Source organism: Vicia villosa, linkage group LG5, assembly GCF_029867415.1.
Source record: "Vicia villosa cultivar HV-30 ecotype Madison, WI linkage group LG5, Vvil1.0, whole genome shotgun sequence".
NCBI lineage: Eukaryota > Viridiplantae > Streptophyta > Magnoliopsida > Fabales > Fabaceae > Vicia > Vicia villosa.
The window spans coordinates 117,873,421-117,893,979 of NC_081184.1; the positions used below are offsets into that span (position 1 = coordinate 117,873,421).

The 20,559-nt window shown below is 37.5% G+C and overlaps 1 protein-coding gene across 1 annotated transcript; it reads left to right on the plus strand.

The window, feature by feature from the left end:
* Positions 1-19,872: 19,872 nt before the first annotated feature.
* LOC131605244 (uncharacterized) lies at positions 19,873-20,220 on the plus strand. Its single transcript, XM_058877623.1, has one exon. The coding sequence runs from the start codon at positions 19,873-19,875 to the stop codon at positions 20,218-20,220; it is 348 nt and encodes a 115-aa protein (XP_058733606.1).
* Positions 20,221-20,559: the final 339 nt, after the last annotated feature.

A 20,559-nucleotide genomic window follows, 5' to 3' on the forward strand; every position in this document is an offset into this window, starting at 1 on the left:
GCCTAAGTCATTGAAAGTCCGAATATTAGTGCTATCCAAGCCCGTGTACCACTTCAGTGCGGCACCAGTCAAACTGTCTTGAAAGTAATGGATAAGCAACTGATGATTATCTGCATAAGTAGACATCTTTCTAGCATACATCACAAGATGGCTTTGTGGACAAGAACTTCCTTTGTATTTCTCAAAGTCTGGGACCTTGAACTTAGCTGGTATCTGTACACTGGGAACCAAACATAGCTCCTGGGCATTCTTTCCAAACAAATCTTTTCCCCGAATAGCTTTGACTTCCAGCTGAATCTTGTTGAATTGTTCTTGGAGATCTCCTACAAGATTACGCTGATTTGTGCTATCACCTTGATCATGATAAATCTCATTGCCATCATAAGGAACAGTGTGAACCGTAGGGGTCGGAACTGTCATAGTGGGTTGAGAAAGTTCCATAGTGATTTGAGAAAAAGTTACCCCCTGATTTGGAGTAAACAGTGAACTTTGTGCAGCGGGCGCTTCAGTTGTGGATGTTTGAACCCCAGAAACATTATGGCGGAAACCTGTACCAAAGCTGAAAGGCGTGCCTCAACCTTCTGGCATGGAGAAAGATGGAATACCGAACGCAACTGTAGAAACTGGAGTAGTGACTTCAGATGTTACTGTTGCTTGACTGTTGGGTGGCGGCGGCTGATTTTGTGCGGCCATTAAGGAGTCAATCAGAGTAGTGAGACTTTCCAACTTTTCCTGAAGGGTGGTCACTGTACCACGGAGCTCAATATTCTCTTGTTCAGAGTGTTCCATTACTCTTCTTCTGCTTGAACGAGTATTGTATCTGTGATCTGATTGCGAGCGTGGTCGAGAAACTTTGAGACGCGACAGCTTGACAATCTATTGGAGAAAGATCCAAAAGGTAAGACTCTATACAACAGACTCGATATGCAGAATGATGTATGCAAAGAGAAATTTTATGATTTTTTCCAAATATTTTAAAGATTATTTCCTTGCAAACATTTGAACACAAACTATTCTTTTATTGAAATAATGGGAAATGTTACAACATTGGAGCGTAGCTCCTTACAGAATCAAATGATACATGAAAATTTAAATAAATCCTAAACATCTTCATCAGACGAAGAACCAAATGCATTGTGCAGCTTGAGCTTCATGATTTCTTTCCCATAGCGAGCTTTCAACTCGGCCTTTTCAGCTCTCAGCTTGTTAACAACATTCTTCCAATTGTCAGGTATCGGAGCGTTGCTTGTTGAGCCTTCAAGCTTTTTCTTGCTTTCTTTGATGTATCTTCTAATTGCGGCATCTTTCTGACGGATCTTCTCATCTTTGTTCATGAGCCATCCATCCTGATAATAGAGAGTTTCTTCATGTTCTTTCACTTGTTTCTTCAACTTTCTATTTTCCACATCAGTTCTTCGAAACTTTTCTTTCCAAGCGTCTTTTTCTATCCTCATCTTGGTCAAAGTGTCTTGGTATTCCTCCATAGCGGGAATGTTGGGTCGTTGAGGCACCACAGGGAACATGGGTTTTTCATAATCATAAGGCATTTGAAACTCCCTTGCTCTTTTCTTTACCCAACAGATGTAGGCGTTCGTAGCGATACAGTTCTTTATCTCACCTTTTTCTTTCCATCGGATGTCGTACTAGGCTTTCACCATTTTTGTTTTCAACCCTTGAGGATCATTTCCTTCCTGATAAAAGTAACTTTCCACTGTAGGGCCAATGGGTTTAGTTGAATTTGCATACCCGAGTTGTCGTCGGGCTAGGACCGGATTGTAGTTAATTCCTCCTTGTGTACCAATGAGGGGTACGTTAGCGAATTCTCCACAACTTTCAATGGTTTCTGTACCGCAGTGAGCCATGGTATACCACTGAATATCATTATTAGTAAGAGACATAAGTCTTTGAGACCAACGTAAACCTTCCCGGATTTCCATGAAAATGGGAGACTTAGGTAAGTGTGAAACAATCCATTTAAACAACAGAGGTGCACAACATACAATAATTCCACCACCTTGGTGATTCCTATGATGGACAGAGAAATACATGTCACCAAGCAGAGTCGGAACGGGATTTCCATTCAAAAAGACCTTTATGGCATTGATATCAACAAAGTCGTCGATATTGGGAAACAGAACCAACCCATAGATGAGCAAGGCTAGTACAGCTTCAAAAGCTATCATGCTACCAGTCTCGATGAAGTCAAAGGCTTTCTTTATTAGAAACTGTGAAGGCAAACCTGGAAGGTTTCCTTTGGTATTCCAATTACTCTCTATTTCAGATTTCTTCAGGTGAGTTCCTGTTGCAATGACTGGTGACTTAGGAATGGCTTCCAAACCATTGAAAGGTATTTTGTCAGACACAGGAATACCCAAAAGATTGGCATATTCTTCCAAGGTCGGTACCAATTGGTAGTCTGGAAAGGTAAAACACCGGTAGACGGGATCATAGAACTGAACCAGAGTTTTGAGAAGTCCTTCATCCACGTGAGTGTTCAAGATAGGCAAAAGCTTTCCATGGCTTTTCCTAAAATCAGAAGGATCTTGTACAAAAGACGCTAACTCTTTCAGTCTTTCCACATCAGGCTCTTTGAAACCGTACCTCTTGGTATGCCTTCTTACCCACTCCATAACCTAATCCTATAATGTTTGCAAAGGAAATTCTCTAATTGTTTGGAAAAAATCATGTTTTTATGGAAAAAGATTTTTTTATTTTTTTATGGATGTATGAATGCGTGGATGTATGGATGCCACATATTCAAACATGGTAGAGCAAACATGGTAGTTCAAACATGGTAACACATACATGGTAATACAGACATGGCAACACAAATATGGTACACACAGGTTCAAAGGTCCAGCGTCACGAGCATGAGGTCAGAGAACCAAACATGGGATAGTTCTAGTTAATCACCTGCAAAACATGTTCTACTGATACGTCAGAGTCTACATTTTTCTTTCGGATATTACCGGCTTTCCACAATTAAACTCATGAGCCAGCAATATTCTCAAGAAAAACTCGTCTGAGTGTGGTTCTCCGCATGACAACTAATCCAAGTCTTCACCTGAATAGTTTCTGCACCACAACCTAATAAGGCCAGGATGGGTTGGGGTTCTACAGCCAACTCAGCTTCTACAGTTCAATGAAAGCAATAATGTCTTCGCAATTAACTCGCTAAACATATATTACAAACAAGGAACCTCCACTGAGCGGAAGGATTCTCACGTGCGCCTGCACATGACTATACCCTCCACCTAATTTCTTATGTGTACTTAATCCGGGTTAGGATTTGTCCATAATGTATCACTTGTAATAGAACCATACAAGTAACAGAACCAAAGAACCAAACAAGAACAAAATAAAAACAAAACAAATAGAAATAACCCTTTCCTTGGAAACAATAAAAAGATCTCCCCAGTGAAGTCGCCATTTTTCTGTCGCGGGGAAAAATTGTTGTCTTTTTTCGGGATGAGACACCTGATGCCTTCTTTGGGCTCGAGTGCTCAAAAAAATGATTTTTCTTTTGTACGGACCAAACTTTTTATTGTTTCCAAAAGAGGAAAACGAAAAAAGCTGCAATAACCTAAAAGTGGGGGAGAGATCTTGGGTAAGAGGGTTGGTTATACGAAGGGAAGGTATTAGCACCCAACGTATCTATAGTACTCTATAGGTTTCTTTGCTTTGTTTTTCATTCCATGTTATTGAGAGGTTCTTGTGAGAAAGAGGTGGGACCTAAGGTGTTTGTTTGATTATGCTCGCAAAGATCATCGTGATCCTCTGCATACATATCCCTTAGAGGGAATCAGAGCATCTGTAGCTCGGGGTCTACGAGTGCTAAGGTTTGAGTGGTTTGAGGGAGAAGTTTTGCTCTCCAAAGATACGACCTTGTGCCTACGTATTCTCAAAGGGATGTTGAGAAAGTCAGAGCAATCGTAGTTCCCACTTATGCTAGTGGAAGCAAAGGATAAGAGACAAATGTCATCTAAATGTTCGATGTATCTAATCTATATCATCACATACATCTGTTTGTTTTTTGTTTGAAAATCTTTTCATTATAAGCCCGGGGCCATGCCACTTAGGGTGCTTAGAATGATAAAGATGTTTTTGTTGTTTAACCAGCCTTGTGGCAAAAGTTTCAATGAAGTCAGCCTTGTGACAAAAACTTTGATTAATCAGCCAGCCTTGTGGCAAAAGTTTCAATGAAGTCAGCCTTGTGACAAAAACTTTGATTAATCAGCCAGTATGGTGGCAAAGAGGTTTGATTGATTAGCCAGCCTTGTGGCAAAAAAGTTTGATTGATTAGCCAGCCTTGTGGCAAAAAAGTTTGATTGATTGATTGTTTGTGATGATATAGAAGAGATACTCCTATCATAGAGATGATAAATGTCTAATCTCCTAGGGTATTTGATTTGGATATTGGGGATGCTTATAAGAAGCCCGTGGGTCCTTGTACGAAGCCCAAGAGAAGGCTATCCGAGGGTCCTTGCATTGTAAGCCCAAGAGGAGGCTATGGGAGGGACAATCCAGGGTCCTTGCATTGTAAGCCCAAGAGGAGGCTATGAGAGGGTCACTCGTTTGTACAAAGCCCAAGGGGAGGCATGGTATAGTTGGTTTGAGCTCTTAGAGCGATTTCACCGGGAAACCATACTCTATGTCCTAACCTAAACTAGTGGAGATTCTTTGCACGAAGCCCAATAGGAGGCTATAGGGAACCTAGTGTTATACTAAGTTGAACAAGTACACATATCACACATATGAACAAACATGAACAAGTATGAACAAACATGAACAGGTATGAACAATTATATATATGACAAAGTGTGTGTATATAATGGAGTTTATGAAGGAAATATACCTGTGAGCATGATCCATTTGTATACACGGGGCTTGGGACTCATAGTCGGGGAGAGGTCCATTTGAATTTATTCAAAGCTATGTAAACAGGTATTCACAAAAGGGCTTGGGACTTATACCTACATGGAGGCCCATGGTATTTTTGGGAAGATTTAAAGAAACCTTCATTTTTGTTTTGTTATTCAAAGTTAAAAAACAAATTGATCGAGATATGTACAAAACGGTGTGTGTACAATGAAATACCTAATTTCATGTACAGGAATGTGTATGTACAAAAGGGGCTTGGGACTTATACCTACATGGAGGCCCGTGTTTTATTTACAAAACATGGTTGACTGTTTTATCTACAGGACGCGAGGTTTCGCTTTTGTAAAACTGTTTGAAAGTTGTTTTGAAAGAGTTTTCTGTTCAAAGAAAAAAAAATTGTATAAAAGGAAAAAAGGAGTGGGTCTTATACTCTCTAATATTCGAGAGGCCCCACTTCGTTTTGAAAAACAATTGATTAATTAAAAAGGTTTAATCAATAGTTTCAAAAAGAAATGGTTTATCGTCTTTGAAAAGAAATGCGATCGCTTGTTTTAAAACGATTTGAATTTGACAAAAGTCAACTTAATTAAGTTAAAACAAATTTTAATACTCAATTAAGACCTAAGTGATTAGGGTTTAATCAAAAAAATATTTACAAGTGATTAGGTTTGAAGATTAAATGAAAAACAAATATTTAAAGTATTTAAAAACACTTAAAAATGTATCATTTTAAACCTAATTAAAAACATATTAAATAAATCCTTTTTTGTGATTTTTTTTTATATTGTCAAAATATGTATATTAAATAAGAAGTGTGTAAAAAATGAAGAGAAAATAAATTAATTTGATTGGTTAATTAATGGGTTAAAGTTGTGAAGAAAATAGAGAAAAATAGTGATAAAAAATTGGTTTTGTCTTCACTAAGACTTGAACCCACGCCCTTGTGTTTACCAGCCAAAACACTTGCCAACCCAGCTGCGCGCGCAGCTTGTTACTATAACAACTTCATTTAATTATATTTGAAAATTAACATTTGAAATTTCTGAACAGAAAATGGCGCCAAGAACACCATCCCCATTTGATTTTGAAAATTCTTGAAACTGAACCAAATTGATCAAGTAAGGGGTCTATCTTGCTCGGTTTTGGACGAGGAACATGATGATAGCATTTAATTTCATTTATTTTAACTCTAAGGCCATTGATTCTCTGATGAACACGAAGAACCCTAATATGACAAATCATTGTGAAATCGTGTATGATCATGATATGATGCAATTGATTGAGGGTTAATGATCCTCATAGGTGCAGAAACAAGATGGTATATCAATATTTCATTTATGATGCGTGCATGATAGAGTTTGAAGTTCATGAGGCTTACCTTCAAAAACGGCCAAACTGGAAATTGAAATCGTGCCTGGAGGTGTTACAGATGTTGTTGCTCAATCTGGACAGCTTCAATGGACCTTAGGGAAGGTGTCTGGATGCTTGGAACAGTTTGAATTCATCTGAGCTAAGCTATGGAACCCGATCTGCAGAGCCTTCAAGTATGAATCGAATTTGAAGATGTAGGTGTTTCAGATCATGAATGATGGTTGGGACAGTTCATATGAAGTATATGGATGGTGTTTAGAAGGTTAGTTTGGACAGATATGAGCTTGAATGAAAATTGGCATGATAAGGCTTAATATATGCATATTTGAGAAGTGAGATGATGATTCTGAGATTTAAGGTGTTTTTGGGTGTATGAGTGATTCAAACAACTTTCAAATGATGTTTGTGAGTTGTGGGAAGCATCATTTTGCTCAGAACTTCAAAGGTTTAGAGGTTGAGCATTTTACCTCTTTGAAACTTAAGAAACTTGCAATTCAAGAAAGAAGAGAGAAAACCTATAATTGTGAGGTTTTGGTGTGAATTGAAGAGTGATTTGCACCTCTATTTATAGGCCAAGAGTTCTGAACTCAGACCTTTGCAAGTTGATCAAGAATTGGTGATTTGGCTTAAGAGATAAAAAGGAATCTTTTACATTTAATGCAAAATGGTTAAAGTGACCAAACCATGGTTAAAACTCAAGCTTCTTATCCTCTTCTATTCTGATCTTAAATCAGAAAAATATCTCCAATTATTGCCTCTATGCATCATTATTTGGATCATTTGGCAAATTGGCTCATAACTTAGTGAAAATGGCATGAAATTTCAAGTGAAAAGTTCACTAATGTCAAAATTCAAAACCATAGCTACACTTCAAATTTTTTCATGCTCTTGGACATTTTGGAAAGCTCATATTACACACTTCAAAACCCTAGTTGAAAGTTTCTTCAAGATCTTTAAGGAAGTGGGTGAAAAAGATCCATGAACTTTGAAGAAAATGAAGTTTTAAGTGAAATTTTCCAAAGATACCAACTTTGAAGCACCATATCTCTTAAATGGTTGATCTTATGGAAAAAATTTATATGTGTCAAAGTTGTTTATTGGATCAAAATCTACAACTTTCATGTTGGAAGTTTTTTTCAGTTTGTAGGTGAAATTTTGAGAAATTCCCTTCCAAAGTTTGGAAAAAACCATTGAAAAACACTTAGAAATTTTTCTAAGTATGAAAAGTCAAACTTTTGACTTTTGATTCTTGATTGATTTTCTTGATTTTCTTTGATCAAAAGACTTCTCATATCATATATTGATGATTTAAAACTTCAAAAGTCATGGTTGACCAAAATTCCCCAAAAGTCAATGGTGATCTTGTACAGTGGACTTTTTCAGACGAATCGCGTTTCTGGAGATTTCAAATGAAACAGGCTATCCTCATCAAATGAATGGTATGAATGGATCATATTGAGGTATTAGAGGATATTGAATCATAGTTTGAGTTATGACACCATGTCCTGATTAAAAGGCAGTTGTTCAGTGAATTAGGTCAAAAAACCCTAATTGTCGACCAGATGAAATTGATGACTCTGGATCTTGAATTGAGGTACAATTTCCATTGTATATTGTCATAGGGATTATTTGAGGATGATTGAAACCTTTGATTGACTTCCTGGGGATTTTTAGGGTTTCCCAAATGTGATCCCTGATTTCAGTCCCTGATAGTTCAAAACCCTAATCTGATGATTTGAAATTTCACTGTTGATCAATCTTTGTGTAGGAGATGTTCTGAGCCAATGGATTAGGTCAAAATGATGCACTTGGGGTCTTGAGATCATGCCCCAAGTCATTAGGTCAAATCCTGAACAAAAGTCAGGGGTATGTTGTCTTCAGTCAAAACCCTAATCTGGTTGGTTCAGAGCCTTTAAGCTTGTTGAAATGAATCTCTGAGGACCAAATGTTGATTGTTGATGAAGATGATTCATTTGAAATGAAGAGAGAACAAAACCCTAATTGGTTGTTACTTGTACTGATGAGTGATTTCTGATCAAATCCTGCTGAGTCACAAGTAACAAACACAAGCTATGCAGTTTGTTAGAGATGCAAATGATGCATATGCAAATGATATGAGGTGGTATCTTAGGTCAAAAATTGGGGTATGACAGATACTCACCAGGATAGGCTAAAAGGTGACTAAAGACCTGTTCCTATATTTATAAGAAACCTGATGGGTCCTTGTATACAAGCTCAAGAGGAAGCTGGAAATGCTTTTAAGAAGCCTGTGGGTCCTTGTACAAAGCCCAAGAGGAGGCTAATCGAGGGTCCTTGTTATAGCACAAGAGAAAGCTATATGGTTTTGAACTTATTTTGGCTCTAAGCAAATGGGTAAGAGGTTTCACCGGGAATAATTCCTCTTGGGTGGATGTGTCCTATTTTTGGGTTCTAAGGTTTTTGCCAAGATGTTTCACCGGGAATAATTCATCTTGGGGGTTTGAACTACAAATCTCTAATTAGGAAAGAGCCTTCACTGGGAAGACATTATCAATCCTAGGCCATATTCCTATAATATATATAGTTTAACTGTCCTATGGTTTATACTCAGACGTAGTTCTAAACAATATATGTACAGTTTATATTTGACAGTAATTTAAATAAAGACTGTAAATTGAAAGCTATAAAGCCTAACCTGGATGGAGTGGAGGCCTTTGAAGAAGTATATGCAAAGCATTACTGGCAATTGATGGATAACAGTTGAATATATATATATATATATATATATATATATATATATATATATATATATATATATATGATAAACAGTTAAAGGTTTTGAAAACAGAAGAAGTGAAGATGGACATAGGTCACATAGGTATCTGAAGAGTTTCACCGGGAATAATGCCCTTCAAATACCAGAAGAATGTTTTGAAAAATAGAAAGAAGATTTTGTAAATACAGTTTTGAAAACAAACTAAGAAAAGAAGGTGTTGGGACTTACACTCTATTAGAGGCCCATTTGAAAAATGATTTACTGTTTATGAGAAACAGTTGAGAAGATGCGGGGTTCTGTTGTTTGAAAACCTCGATCGTCTGTTTACTTTGAAGTTTGAAAACAGTTTGAATTTTGACAAAAGTCAACTTAATTAGAGTAAAAATAATATATATATATATATGGGTTATTACCATTTTACCCCCTGCCATATAGGTCTTTTCTGGTTTTGCCCCCTGTAAATTTATTTTTTTGAAAAACAACCTTGTCATTTCAAAAAGCTAACTTTTTAGCCCCTAAAGTCAAAATCTGCAGGTTTCCTGCGGATTTTCTTTCGTATTTTCCTGCGGATTTTGACTTTAGGGCTAAAAAGTTAGCTTTTTGAAATGACAAGGTTGTTTTTCAAAAAAAAAAATTTACAGGGGGCAAAACCAGAAAAGACCTATATGGCAGGGGGGTAAAATGGTATTAACCCTATATATATATATACCTAATTAAGACTTAAATGATTAGGATTTTATCACTAAAATATTTATGAGATATTAGGTTTTGAAATTTCAATGAAACATGTATTAAAATATATTTAAAACACTTAAAATAACACCATTTTTAACCTAATAAAAATATATAAAATAAATAATATTTTTGTGATTTTTTTGACAAACAATATGAATAAATGAATGATGATAGAGGGTTTTCAATCCTCTGATGATGCTGAACAAGATAGTATCAAGCTTTATCACAAAGAGTACTTAAATTAAAGAGGTGGAGTTCAAAAACTTACCTCTGAAACTAAAGGTCGTACGAATGATGGAGAGCTTCTGGGCTTGTGTGAATGATCCTAAAAGCTTCCTTGAGACTCAGTGATGCTAACTGAATGCTTATTGTGACTTCAATCCTTCTGAATTGTTCTACCCGACCCCTTCGATTTGAGCTTCAGTGTGAACATGGAGGATGATGAATCTGCAGTTACAAATGAGCTGCGACCATCTGAATAGCTTCACTACACTCTAAGGAACGTGTCTGGATGCTTGGCTTTGCTTGAAACCTTCTGAATTGCTCTATGGACCTCCAACTGCACGAGCTCCAAAGTGAAAGCAAAAATGGTGTTCCTCCACCTACAGAAGTGACCCAGGTGCATGGATCACCCCAAATGAACCCCCTTGAGATGTTAGAATGCTTACTTTCCAAAGAGAAGCTCTGGTTTGAAGAAAACGGTTCTTCTTGCCAAAGAACTTTGAAAAACCATAAGCATGAGAGAGAGAAGGAGAAAGCAAGGAATAAAGTTGCTTTGGTGTGTCTAATACTGAGGAATGCACTTGTATTTATATGCAAATGAATGCAGAGCAATTGGATATAGTGAGCTTGCTTAGTGAGGTTAACTTGGTTCCTTAAGCATGAAGAAATTTCAAAGAATATCCAAGTGTGATCATTGCATTTTCGAGCTAGCTCCCTATCCATTGATTCCATCTGATCTTAGGGAACATTTCTGATGCAGAATGAGCTCTAATTGGTTGGTGAGAAGGTTCCTTTGATGATTCATCCATTTTTCCATAAATTCCCAAATGTAATCATTACATAATCACATGTTCTTGTTTTGGGAATCTTCCTCAATCCTTATGCCATGGTGAAAATGAATGCATGGCATGTTTGCAGATGTGTTAAAGGAAGTATCCTAGATGAGCACCTGGCTCACCATCCAATCAATGGTCATGAATCAACCAATTTTGACTTTCCGGACGAGGACATCATGTACCTCAAGATGAAAGATTGCGACGAGCCACTACCAGACGAAGGACCTGAGATAGGATCCCAGTGGGGCTTAATCTTTGACGGAGCTGTCAATGCTTATGGACGAGGAATTGGGGAAATCATTGTTACACCTCGAGGTACCCATATTCCATTTACCGCCAGATTAACTTTCAAATGCACAAACAATGAGGCCGAATATGAAGCATGCATCATGGGTCTCGAAGAAGCCGTGGATCTAAGAATCAAACACTTGGATGTATACGGAGATTCTGCTTTGGTCATCAATCAAATCAAAGGAGAATGGGAAACACGCCAACCAGGGCTAATTCCTTACAAAGACTACGCGAGAAGATTGTTACCATTCTTCGACAGGGTAGATTTTCATCACATTCCTCGCGAAGAAAATAACTTGGCTGATGCATTAGCCACACTCTCTTCCATGATTAGGATAAATCATTGGAATGACATTCCTCGGATTGATGTTATGCGCCTGGATAGGCCCGCTCACGTCTTTACAATAGAAGCAATCATCGACGACAAACTGTGGTATCACGACATCAAGAACTTTCTTCAAAATCAAGAGTACCCTTTTGGGACGTCAAAGAAAGATAGAAAGACTTTGAGAAAGTTAGCAGGCAGATTCTTCCTGAATGAAGATGTTCTGTACAAGAGAAATTTCGACATGGTTTTGCTCAGATGCGTTGACAAGAAAGAAGCATAAATACTCATGAGAGAAATACATGAAGCGTCCTTTGGTACCCACACCAATGAACACACCATAACAAGGAAAATACTGAGAGCAGGATATTATTGGTTGACGATGGAGTCAGATTGCTACCAGTATGCAAAAAGGTGTCACAAATGTCAGATCTACGCCGATAGAATTCATGTGCCGCCGTCTCATCTCAACATACTCTATTCCCCTTGGCCTTTCTCCATGTGGGGAATCGACATGATCGGAATGATCGAGCCAAAAGCGTCCAACGGACATCGCTTCATCTTGGTAGCCATAGACTATTTCACCAAATGGGTCGAAGCAGCTTCATATGCAAACATCACAAGACAAGTTGTCGTCAGGTTTATCAAGAATCACATCATCTGTCGCTACGGCATTCCTAGCAAGATAATCACTGACAATGGGTCAAATTTGAATAACAAAATGATGAAGGAACTGTGTGAAGAATTCAAGATTAAACATCACAACTCATCTCCTTACAGACCAAAGATGAATGGAGCTGTAGAAGCAGCTAAAAAAAACATCAAGAAAATCATTCAGAAAATGGTCATCACTTACAAAGATTGGCATGAAATGACCCCGTTTGCTCTTCATGGTTACCGTACATCTGTACGTACTTCGACTGGAGCAACTCCTTTCTCCCTTGTATATGGCATGGAGGCAGTCCTACCCATAGAGGTTGAGATCCCATCAATGAGAGTCTTGATGGAGGCAAAATTAACAGAAGCACAGTGGTGTCAAAGCAGATTCGATGAATTAAACTTAATCGAAGAAAAGCGCATGACAGCTTTATGCCACGGACAGCTATATCAACAAAGAATGAAGAAAGCTTTCGACAAAAAGGTTCGACCTCGCACAATCAAAGAAGGCGACCTCGTACTCAAAAAGATTCAATCTTTTCTCACAGATTCGAGAGGGAAACGGACTCCCAATTATGACGGCCCATACGTGGTCAAGAGAGCTTTCTCAAGAGGAGCCTTAATACTCACGACTATGGATGGAGAAGAATTCACTCGTCCTGTGAACGTCGACGCAGTCAAGAAATACTTCGCCTAAATAATTAAAAGAACAGCTCGCTAAGTTGAAAACTCGCAAAGAGCGACTTAGGCAAAAAAGAGCGTCTCGGTGAATCGAAAACCTGAAAGGGCGATTCAGGCAAAAGTTAGAGACATAAAAAATAAATAATCAATCCCGGTAGACTTAAAACCCGAAAGGGGTAGTTTACGCAAAAGTTAGGGATAAATGGCAAGTAACTGTGTTCAGGACAAACTTGATCATTCAAAAATCCATAGCGGAGTATTCATCATTAGTAGGTCATCTTCTACGAAGCACGAATACAGCTTAACTTGGAGTGGAAGGGAAAGATAACGGTCACCACGTTTCATCGTAGCCCTTTTCCTGAAAATTACCAATTTCCAACTTTGTAAATACTCCATGGAATCAAGCATTTGGCTGGTTACCATTCCATAAATAATAATTTGAGCCGTGTGCCTTTTCTTTGCAATCGAGTCCTTTTCAGTTTCTTAAAATGCGTTTTTAGTTTAAACAGTCACTTTCTTGAAACAAAATGTTTTCATAAAATAAAATGAATTTACTTGCGAAATAGAGGTGAAATTTTCTTTCTAAGGTTTACAAACAATAGGAAGAATGCAAACAGTTGCTCCAAAAACGGTTGAGACTCCGGGAACCAAGACTTCCCCATAAGGTCGCTTTGCGAACATCTCCTGATGACGGATCTTCACTTCAATTCATATCACTCACTTCGAACAGCGGGCAACTGATAACTAAGTATCCCCAACGGAGTGCAAATTGCAAGAAGAAGACATCTTTTGATTAACAAGGATTCAAGTCGTATCATAGGATTTCACATCCGCGACAATTCTATTCACATTCACTTTACATTTTATAATCATCATAATATTCATGCATACTCCATAACATCATACTTGCGTAGTTAGTATAATCTAGTTAGGTTTTGATCATGATAGTGCCCGAGTCACTTGGGCATGTACACAAGCTTCCCCTGCATAATCGTGAAAAGAGTTTTCTTCTTAAAGAAAGAAGGTTCATACACCCGAATTTCCCAGAGCAGGTTAGCAAATGACGATCTTCCAAAACAAGATGGTATGTTTACTTTGAAAAATCGCCAGCAGGTCAACAGGTGGTAGTCTCCCTCAAAGAGATAGTTTGTTCACTTTTGGAATTCCCCGACTGAGATTCTCCTGCAGAGTGACGCTCGACAATCTTCTTCAAATAAGATAGTTTGTTTCGCATTTTGAATTCCTCACAGAGTCGATGAGAGGTTTTCTTCTCCAAGTAGTTCAGATTCCCCGACATAATTGACAAGTGACAGTTTTTCCTCCTGGAGAACAGTTTAGTATTTCCCCAGCAGGGTCAATAGATGGCACTTTTCGTCAAAGAAAATAATTTGGAATCTCCCCAAGGGATCGACAAATGATCCCCAGCGGAGTCAGTGAATGGCAGTCTTCGTCAAGAAGATAGTTCAGGTTCCTCAGCATAAGTCGATGAATGGTGGTTTTCGTCCCGAAGACAGTTTCATCCGCTTTCAAGCGAAGTCATTAGCCCCTCAAAAGGATGCGAGACCATATGACATTCCTTCAAAGACGTCAAGTTGGAAGGAAAGATGATGAAGTTTCTTTATTGCCATCAAATGGTATCTCATCTCCAAGTGCTGATGAGAAGTTTGATGAGGAAACAACTCTTGGAGATTTTCTCTTCATCAGAGATATCTTCCAAAAGATGATGAAGTTTCTTTATTGCCATCAAATGGTATCTCATCTCCAAGTGATGATGAGAAGTTTGATGAGGAAACAAATCTTTGAAGTTTCTTAATTGCCATCAAATGGTATCTTACCTCCAAGTGCTAGTAAGAAGTTTGGTGAGGAAACGTAACTTTGGCAATTTTCTCTTTATCTAAGATATTGTCCAAATTACAACTGAGACTAGTTTCGAGATACAGACATCCGAAACGAGGGGAGGTTGTTCACCTTTCTCTAAGTATCAACATTTAGTTAAAGAAGATGGATTGCGCATTCTACATTGTCATCCATTCACCAGAATCCGCATAACGTATTTCTACAAGAGTTTGTCTCCTCATCCCCCTCCAAACGCGACAACGGGATCAAGTCATGCAAAGATTTTATCACTACAACATCTCAGGAGCGCCCAAAATTTGGGCATTCTTTGGTATTTAAGTCTCTTTCACGCAAGAGAGATCGAGATATCAATCTCTCTCCCTCCGGATGAAAGAAACTTAAATAGGGGCATCTGTCATACCCTAATTTTTGACCCCCTGAGATGTCATATTTTCAGACTTTTCATCAGATCAAAACAAATACCCAGAGCAGTCACTTGTTCATCTAGTATTTAATCAAGGATGGTCAGAAACAAGAGAAATCAGGCAAAGGATCAATCAATAGAAGGATTAGTCTCTAACACAATCATAGGACTCAAAAGCTTCATTTCTATTCACCTATGATTGATTAGACATCCAGTCATCTGAGCTTAGGATTGCTCAAGTCACCATAGGGTTTTGAGCCCATCAAGGACTATAATCAGGGATCTCATTTGGGAAACCCTAAAAAGCTCCAGGATATCTATCAAAGGCTTCAATCATCTTCAAATGATCCATATAACAAGATCCATTGGGCATTACACTCCAATTCAAGATCCACAGTCATCAATTTCATCTGGTCGACAATTAGGGTTTTTGACCTAATTCACCTGGATAGTTGACTTTTAATCAGGACATGGATCCAAAACTCAAGAAATGGTTCAAGGACTTCTATTACCTCAATATAATCCATTCACATCACTCATTTGAGGAGGAGATCTTGATTCCACACAAAAGTCCAAAATCTCACTTTATCTGAAAAAGTCAACTGTACAAGATCACCTTTGACTTTTAAGATTTTTTGTCAAACCATGACTTTTAAAGATCAATATCATCAATATATGGTTATTAAAGTCATTTGACCAAAGAAATTCAAGAAAATTCATCAAGGAGCAAAAAGTCGGGAATTAGGGTTTTTTGAGGGCATTGTGGGAACTCAAAATTTCACCTACACAACTCAAAATACTTCCAACATGAAAGTTGTAGATCTTGCAAAATAAAACAACATCTTACAATGCAACTTTTTTCAAGAAATCAATCATTTAAGAGATTTGGAATTTGGAAGCTTTAGGCCATAAAAACTTAGAAAATTTTCTAAGTATTTTTAAAGTAGATGTTTAGGGCTTTCCAAATTGTTCTCAACCTTCTCCAAATTCATTTTGAGCTAGGAGTTATGCTTGTCCAAAGTTGGCCTCATGAAGTAAAATTATATGTCATGCATCATTTTGGAACTTTGCAATTTTGTGCATATGACCTCACTTATGGATTCTATACGACCCATACCAACATTTCTATTATTGGAATCATATTATTCGCATTTCCAACTATGACTCGCGGTTCAAAAGATTCCAATAACTCCAACAACTTCTACAACTTTTTCAATCACTTACCAATCATCCCACAGTAAGGCCTGCAGCAATCCTTCACTTAATCACTGATCCAACATCGACGTCTTACGCAAGGCTTCTCAAACAACAACTTCACAGTCCATTAGCAATTTTGAAACATCATAACTTTCTAAATTTGGCCTCATGAAGTAAAATTATATGTCATGCATCATTTTGGAACTTTGCAATTTTGTGCATATGACCTCACTTATGGATTCTATACGACCCATACCAACATTTCTATTATTGGAATCATATTATTCGCATTTCCAACTATGACTCGCGGTTCAAAAGATTCCAATAACTCCAACAACTTCTACAACTTTTTCAATCACTTACCAATCATCCCACAGTAAGGCCTGCAGCAATCCTTCACTTAATCACTGATCCAACATCGACGTCTTACGCAAGGCTTCTCAAACAACAACTTCACAGTCCATTAGCAATTTTGAAACATCATAACTTTCTAAATTCCATCTTGTAATAGTTATCATTGTTACTTAACAGTTACCTTTAGAAACATCGGGAATTTGCACCATACTTGCATATCGACAACTGCTACATTGCTCCTCATCCTTCGAGAAGTAAACATCAACAGTTCCTGATCATATTCTTACTCAAGAGGTTCCAACTTGATTATCAACTAAAATCTTAAATTCATGTTACCTTCAAATTCGGGAAACAACAAAGCTTCAACAACACTGGCACTGTCGCCATCGGCAGCATACTAACATCCTACAACTGAAACATATTCGAGAAGCATAGCTTCTCCCCCACTTAGCTTCAAGCCAACTCCTGCAAAGTGATTTAGAAAACAAATAAGTACCGACAGTGTTGTACACACTTTTCGCGCACTAAGGGATAAACCGACTTGGACTGACAGCTATTAATTCTTCATTCTTGAATACCTGCACATTACTAGTATAAAGGCAACGACGAAATAAATGAAAGGGTGAGATATCAACCAATATAAACAAGTGTATGATAAACATTATATTAGATTAGAATCATACAAATTTCACCACTTTATAACAACAATATAACAACAAGCAACAAACAACTTAATAACAACAACAACACAACTTTAATTAACCAACACATAAACAGAGCAACTGAAATTAACACAACTGAGTAACAACAAAAATTTTAACACACAACTCAAGATGCGACTCAATTGTGCATATGCATGTGGTACCATTGGAGCAGAACTCCCAAGTTAGGAATTTATAGTTTATCGAGGCATCAAAGTATAACTCTACATACATGCTAAAAAGTACAAAGAAAACATAGTGGGACCCACCTAACACCCAAGGGGCGCTCACCCCTTTATTTAACACTATGGGGCACCCACCCCTAGCTCCTGGGGCGCCCACCCCTTCACTTGGTGGCTTCCGCCACACTCCCTTGGCCTATGGGGCGCCAACCCCTTACCGGTGTGGCCCCCGCCCTAATTCTTTTCTTCTTCCACCATTTTTCTTCTCCCTTGTTTCTAGGCTTTCTTTTTCTGCAACTTCCTTTTCTTCTCGATCGATCCCAACCAAATTAACCAATACCAATTTTTACGGTTTCGATTAAATCCAAACTCAACATATCAACTAAATAACAACATCAGCCATTCTCATCAAATCACAGGCAACAAAACTCAACATAAATAACCAATTTCCACAGAATAAAATATACAACAGTATCAACAAATAATTCATGGCACAATTTATACAACCCGACCCACGTACAGTTTATCATATATCTGGTTATAGATATTGAACCCCACCCTTACCTTGTATTCGGAGTTCGCTCTACAACTTTCCGGTCGAAATCTGTGTTATGCCTCTTTTCCCACTTTCCTCGTCTCTGCAACTTTTCACGTTCTCATTCTCTTCTCACAAACCCTTGTTTTCTCCTACTGATACCAAAACTTGATATTTTCCTTTTATCTCATAACATTATTATTTTTAATGGGCCTACTATTCATACCTCCAAAATAATACAACTAACACAACTAAGCCCAATAAAGATAATTCTATTTATTCTAATATGATTTCTAATATTAATTTACAACTAACCGACTGAATAATCCTACTTTAAACTTAACAGCTTAAATCAACATATTAATCCAATGACGCTTCTTAGAATAATACCGATAATTCTCAACCTCGGCTAATTCCAACAAATAAATCCTTAATTATAATTTAGTTAAAAAATTAATTAAATTTGGGGCATTACATAAAGCGCCCATGGACTTGGCCAAGCGAACTTTGCTTTTATGGTTATGGTCTTGCATGGCCTTTGTGTTTTGCTTGGTGGTTTTTCATTCTTTTTCATTTGTTTTTTATAAATATTCAAGTAAAAAGTGCAAACTGATATTTTATCACATTTCATTGAGAAAACGGGGGATTTTATATTGATTGTTGAAGAATAAGTTAAGTGTACGTGTTTCATGTAACTTTGGCCCTTATCACCAATGTAGTTTTTTTTAAGATTATGTCCAACTACCATTTTTGAGAGATATGTTTAAAATGTCAGACTACCATTTCTTATTCAATAAATTATCCTTATTAAAAAAATTAGAATCAATAATTCGATAAAAATAAGTTTTTTATTTAATATATTTATAAAGTATTCAATCATTAATATACAATTGAGTAAAAATGAGATTATCTACGAAATATATAACATTAGAGAACTGAAAATGAATGATGAAGGGGTTGTTCCTGAAACCCTAAAAGTAAAAAAAGAGACAAACACCAGAGATGAAATTGATAAGGATGAGAAGAAACTCTGGGTGGATGTCATTAGTAGAAACCGTCTCCCAGCAAATGGTCTACCTATTGAGTTTCATGCGCCTACTTATGTTGATGGGGTGGAGGAAATGGAAATTTCTCCAGAGGATATCATGTCGGAGCTACAATTTTGGGAGAACATTGTGATCATGTATGTGCTGGGAAGGGACCTTAGTATGAATGCAGTGAAGCAGTTTATGACTCGCAACTGGAACGTTGTGAAGCTGCCTGAATTGTTCTATCATGATGATGGATATTTTCTGATAAAATTCCACAACAATAAGGATAAGGACATGGTGTTGATGAGGGGCCCATACTCAATACATAATATGCCAATGGTCTTGAAGGATTGGTACCCGGGTTTTAATTTCAAGCGGGATATGGTCAAGACAATACCAATCTGGTTGAAATTCCCAAAACTCCCTCTATATCTGTGAAGTGATACAAGCTTGGGTAAGATAGGGAGTGCCCTAGGTAAACCTTTTTTCACTGATGAGTGTACGGCGAATAAACTGCGTATTTCATTTTCCTGCATCCTGGTGGAAGTAGACATTACAAAGAAGTTGAAAGAGAGTATCATTATCAAGGACATGCTTAGACAAAGAAACAAAATTAATTGGATAAGGCAGGGTGACAGTAATAGTGCTTATTTATATGCTAGCCTTAAAACTAAGTATAATTGCAGTAGCGTTGATTCTCTGAAGGACTCTTATGGTAACAACATTCAAGATCAGCAATGTTTAGAGATGGAAGTCCTCCAGTTCTATAAAGGGCTGATTGGAACTAAAGCTATGAACCTAAGGAAAATTGATATAACTATTATGAGAAAGGGAAACCAGTTGAATAATGATTAGTGTATGAGCCTGATTGCTTATGTTACTGAGAAGGAAATGTTTGATGCCCTGAGCTCCATCAATGACCTAACTTCCCCAGGAATTGATGGTTATGGTGCTAGATTTTTAAAAGTAGCTTGGCCAATCATAAAGGAGGACATAAAAGCCGTTGTTTGGGATTTCTTCAACAATGATAGGTTTTATAGAGCTTCCAATAACACTCTGGTAACCATTATTCCTAAGACTGCTATTGCTAATATGGTTAAGAACTCTCGACATATTTCTTGCTGCATTGTGATCTACAAAATTATCTCCAAAGTTATGGCAAAGAGACTTGGTAAGGTGTTGAGTAAAGTTGTTAATGTGGACTAGGATGCCTTTGTCCCAGGGCAGCACATTTAAGATCATATTCTCTTGGGGTATGAGTTAATTAGAGGTTATAGCACTAAAGGCGAGGCTCCCAAGTGTATGATCCAAATAGACCTGCAAAAGGCTTATGATAGTGTGGATTGGAAAGCATTGGAAGATATCATGACTCAGATGAGTTTTCCTAACAGGTTTATCAAATGGACTATGGTTATGCTGCAGACTATGACATATAGGTATTAGGTCAATAATGTTGTCTCTGATAATTTGCAGGCTCAGAGGGGCTTGAGACAAGGTGATCCCTTGTCTCCCCTATTGTTTATTCTTTTCATGGAATATCTCAAT

Bases quoted from the DNA above. Each gene is read 5' to 3' on its own strand.
- LOC131605244 (XM_058877623.1), top strand. From the start codon at position 19,873: ATGAGCCTGATTGCTTATGTTACTGAGAAGGAAATGTTTGATGCCCTG.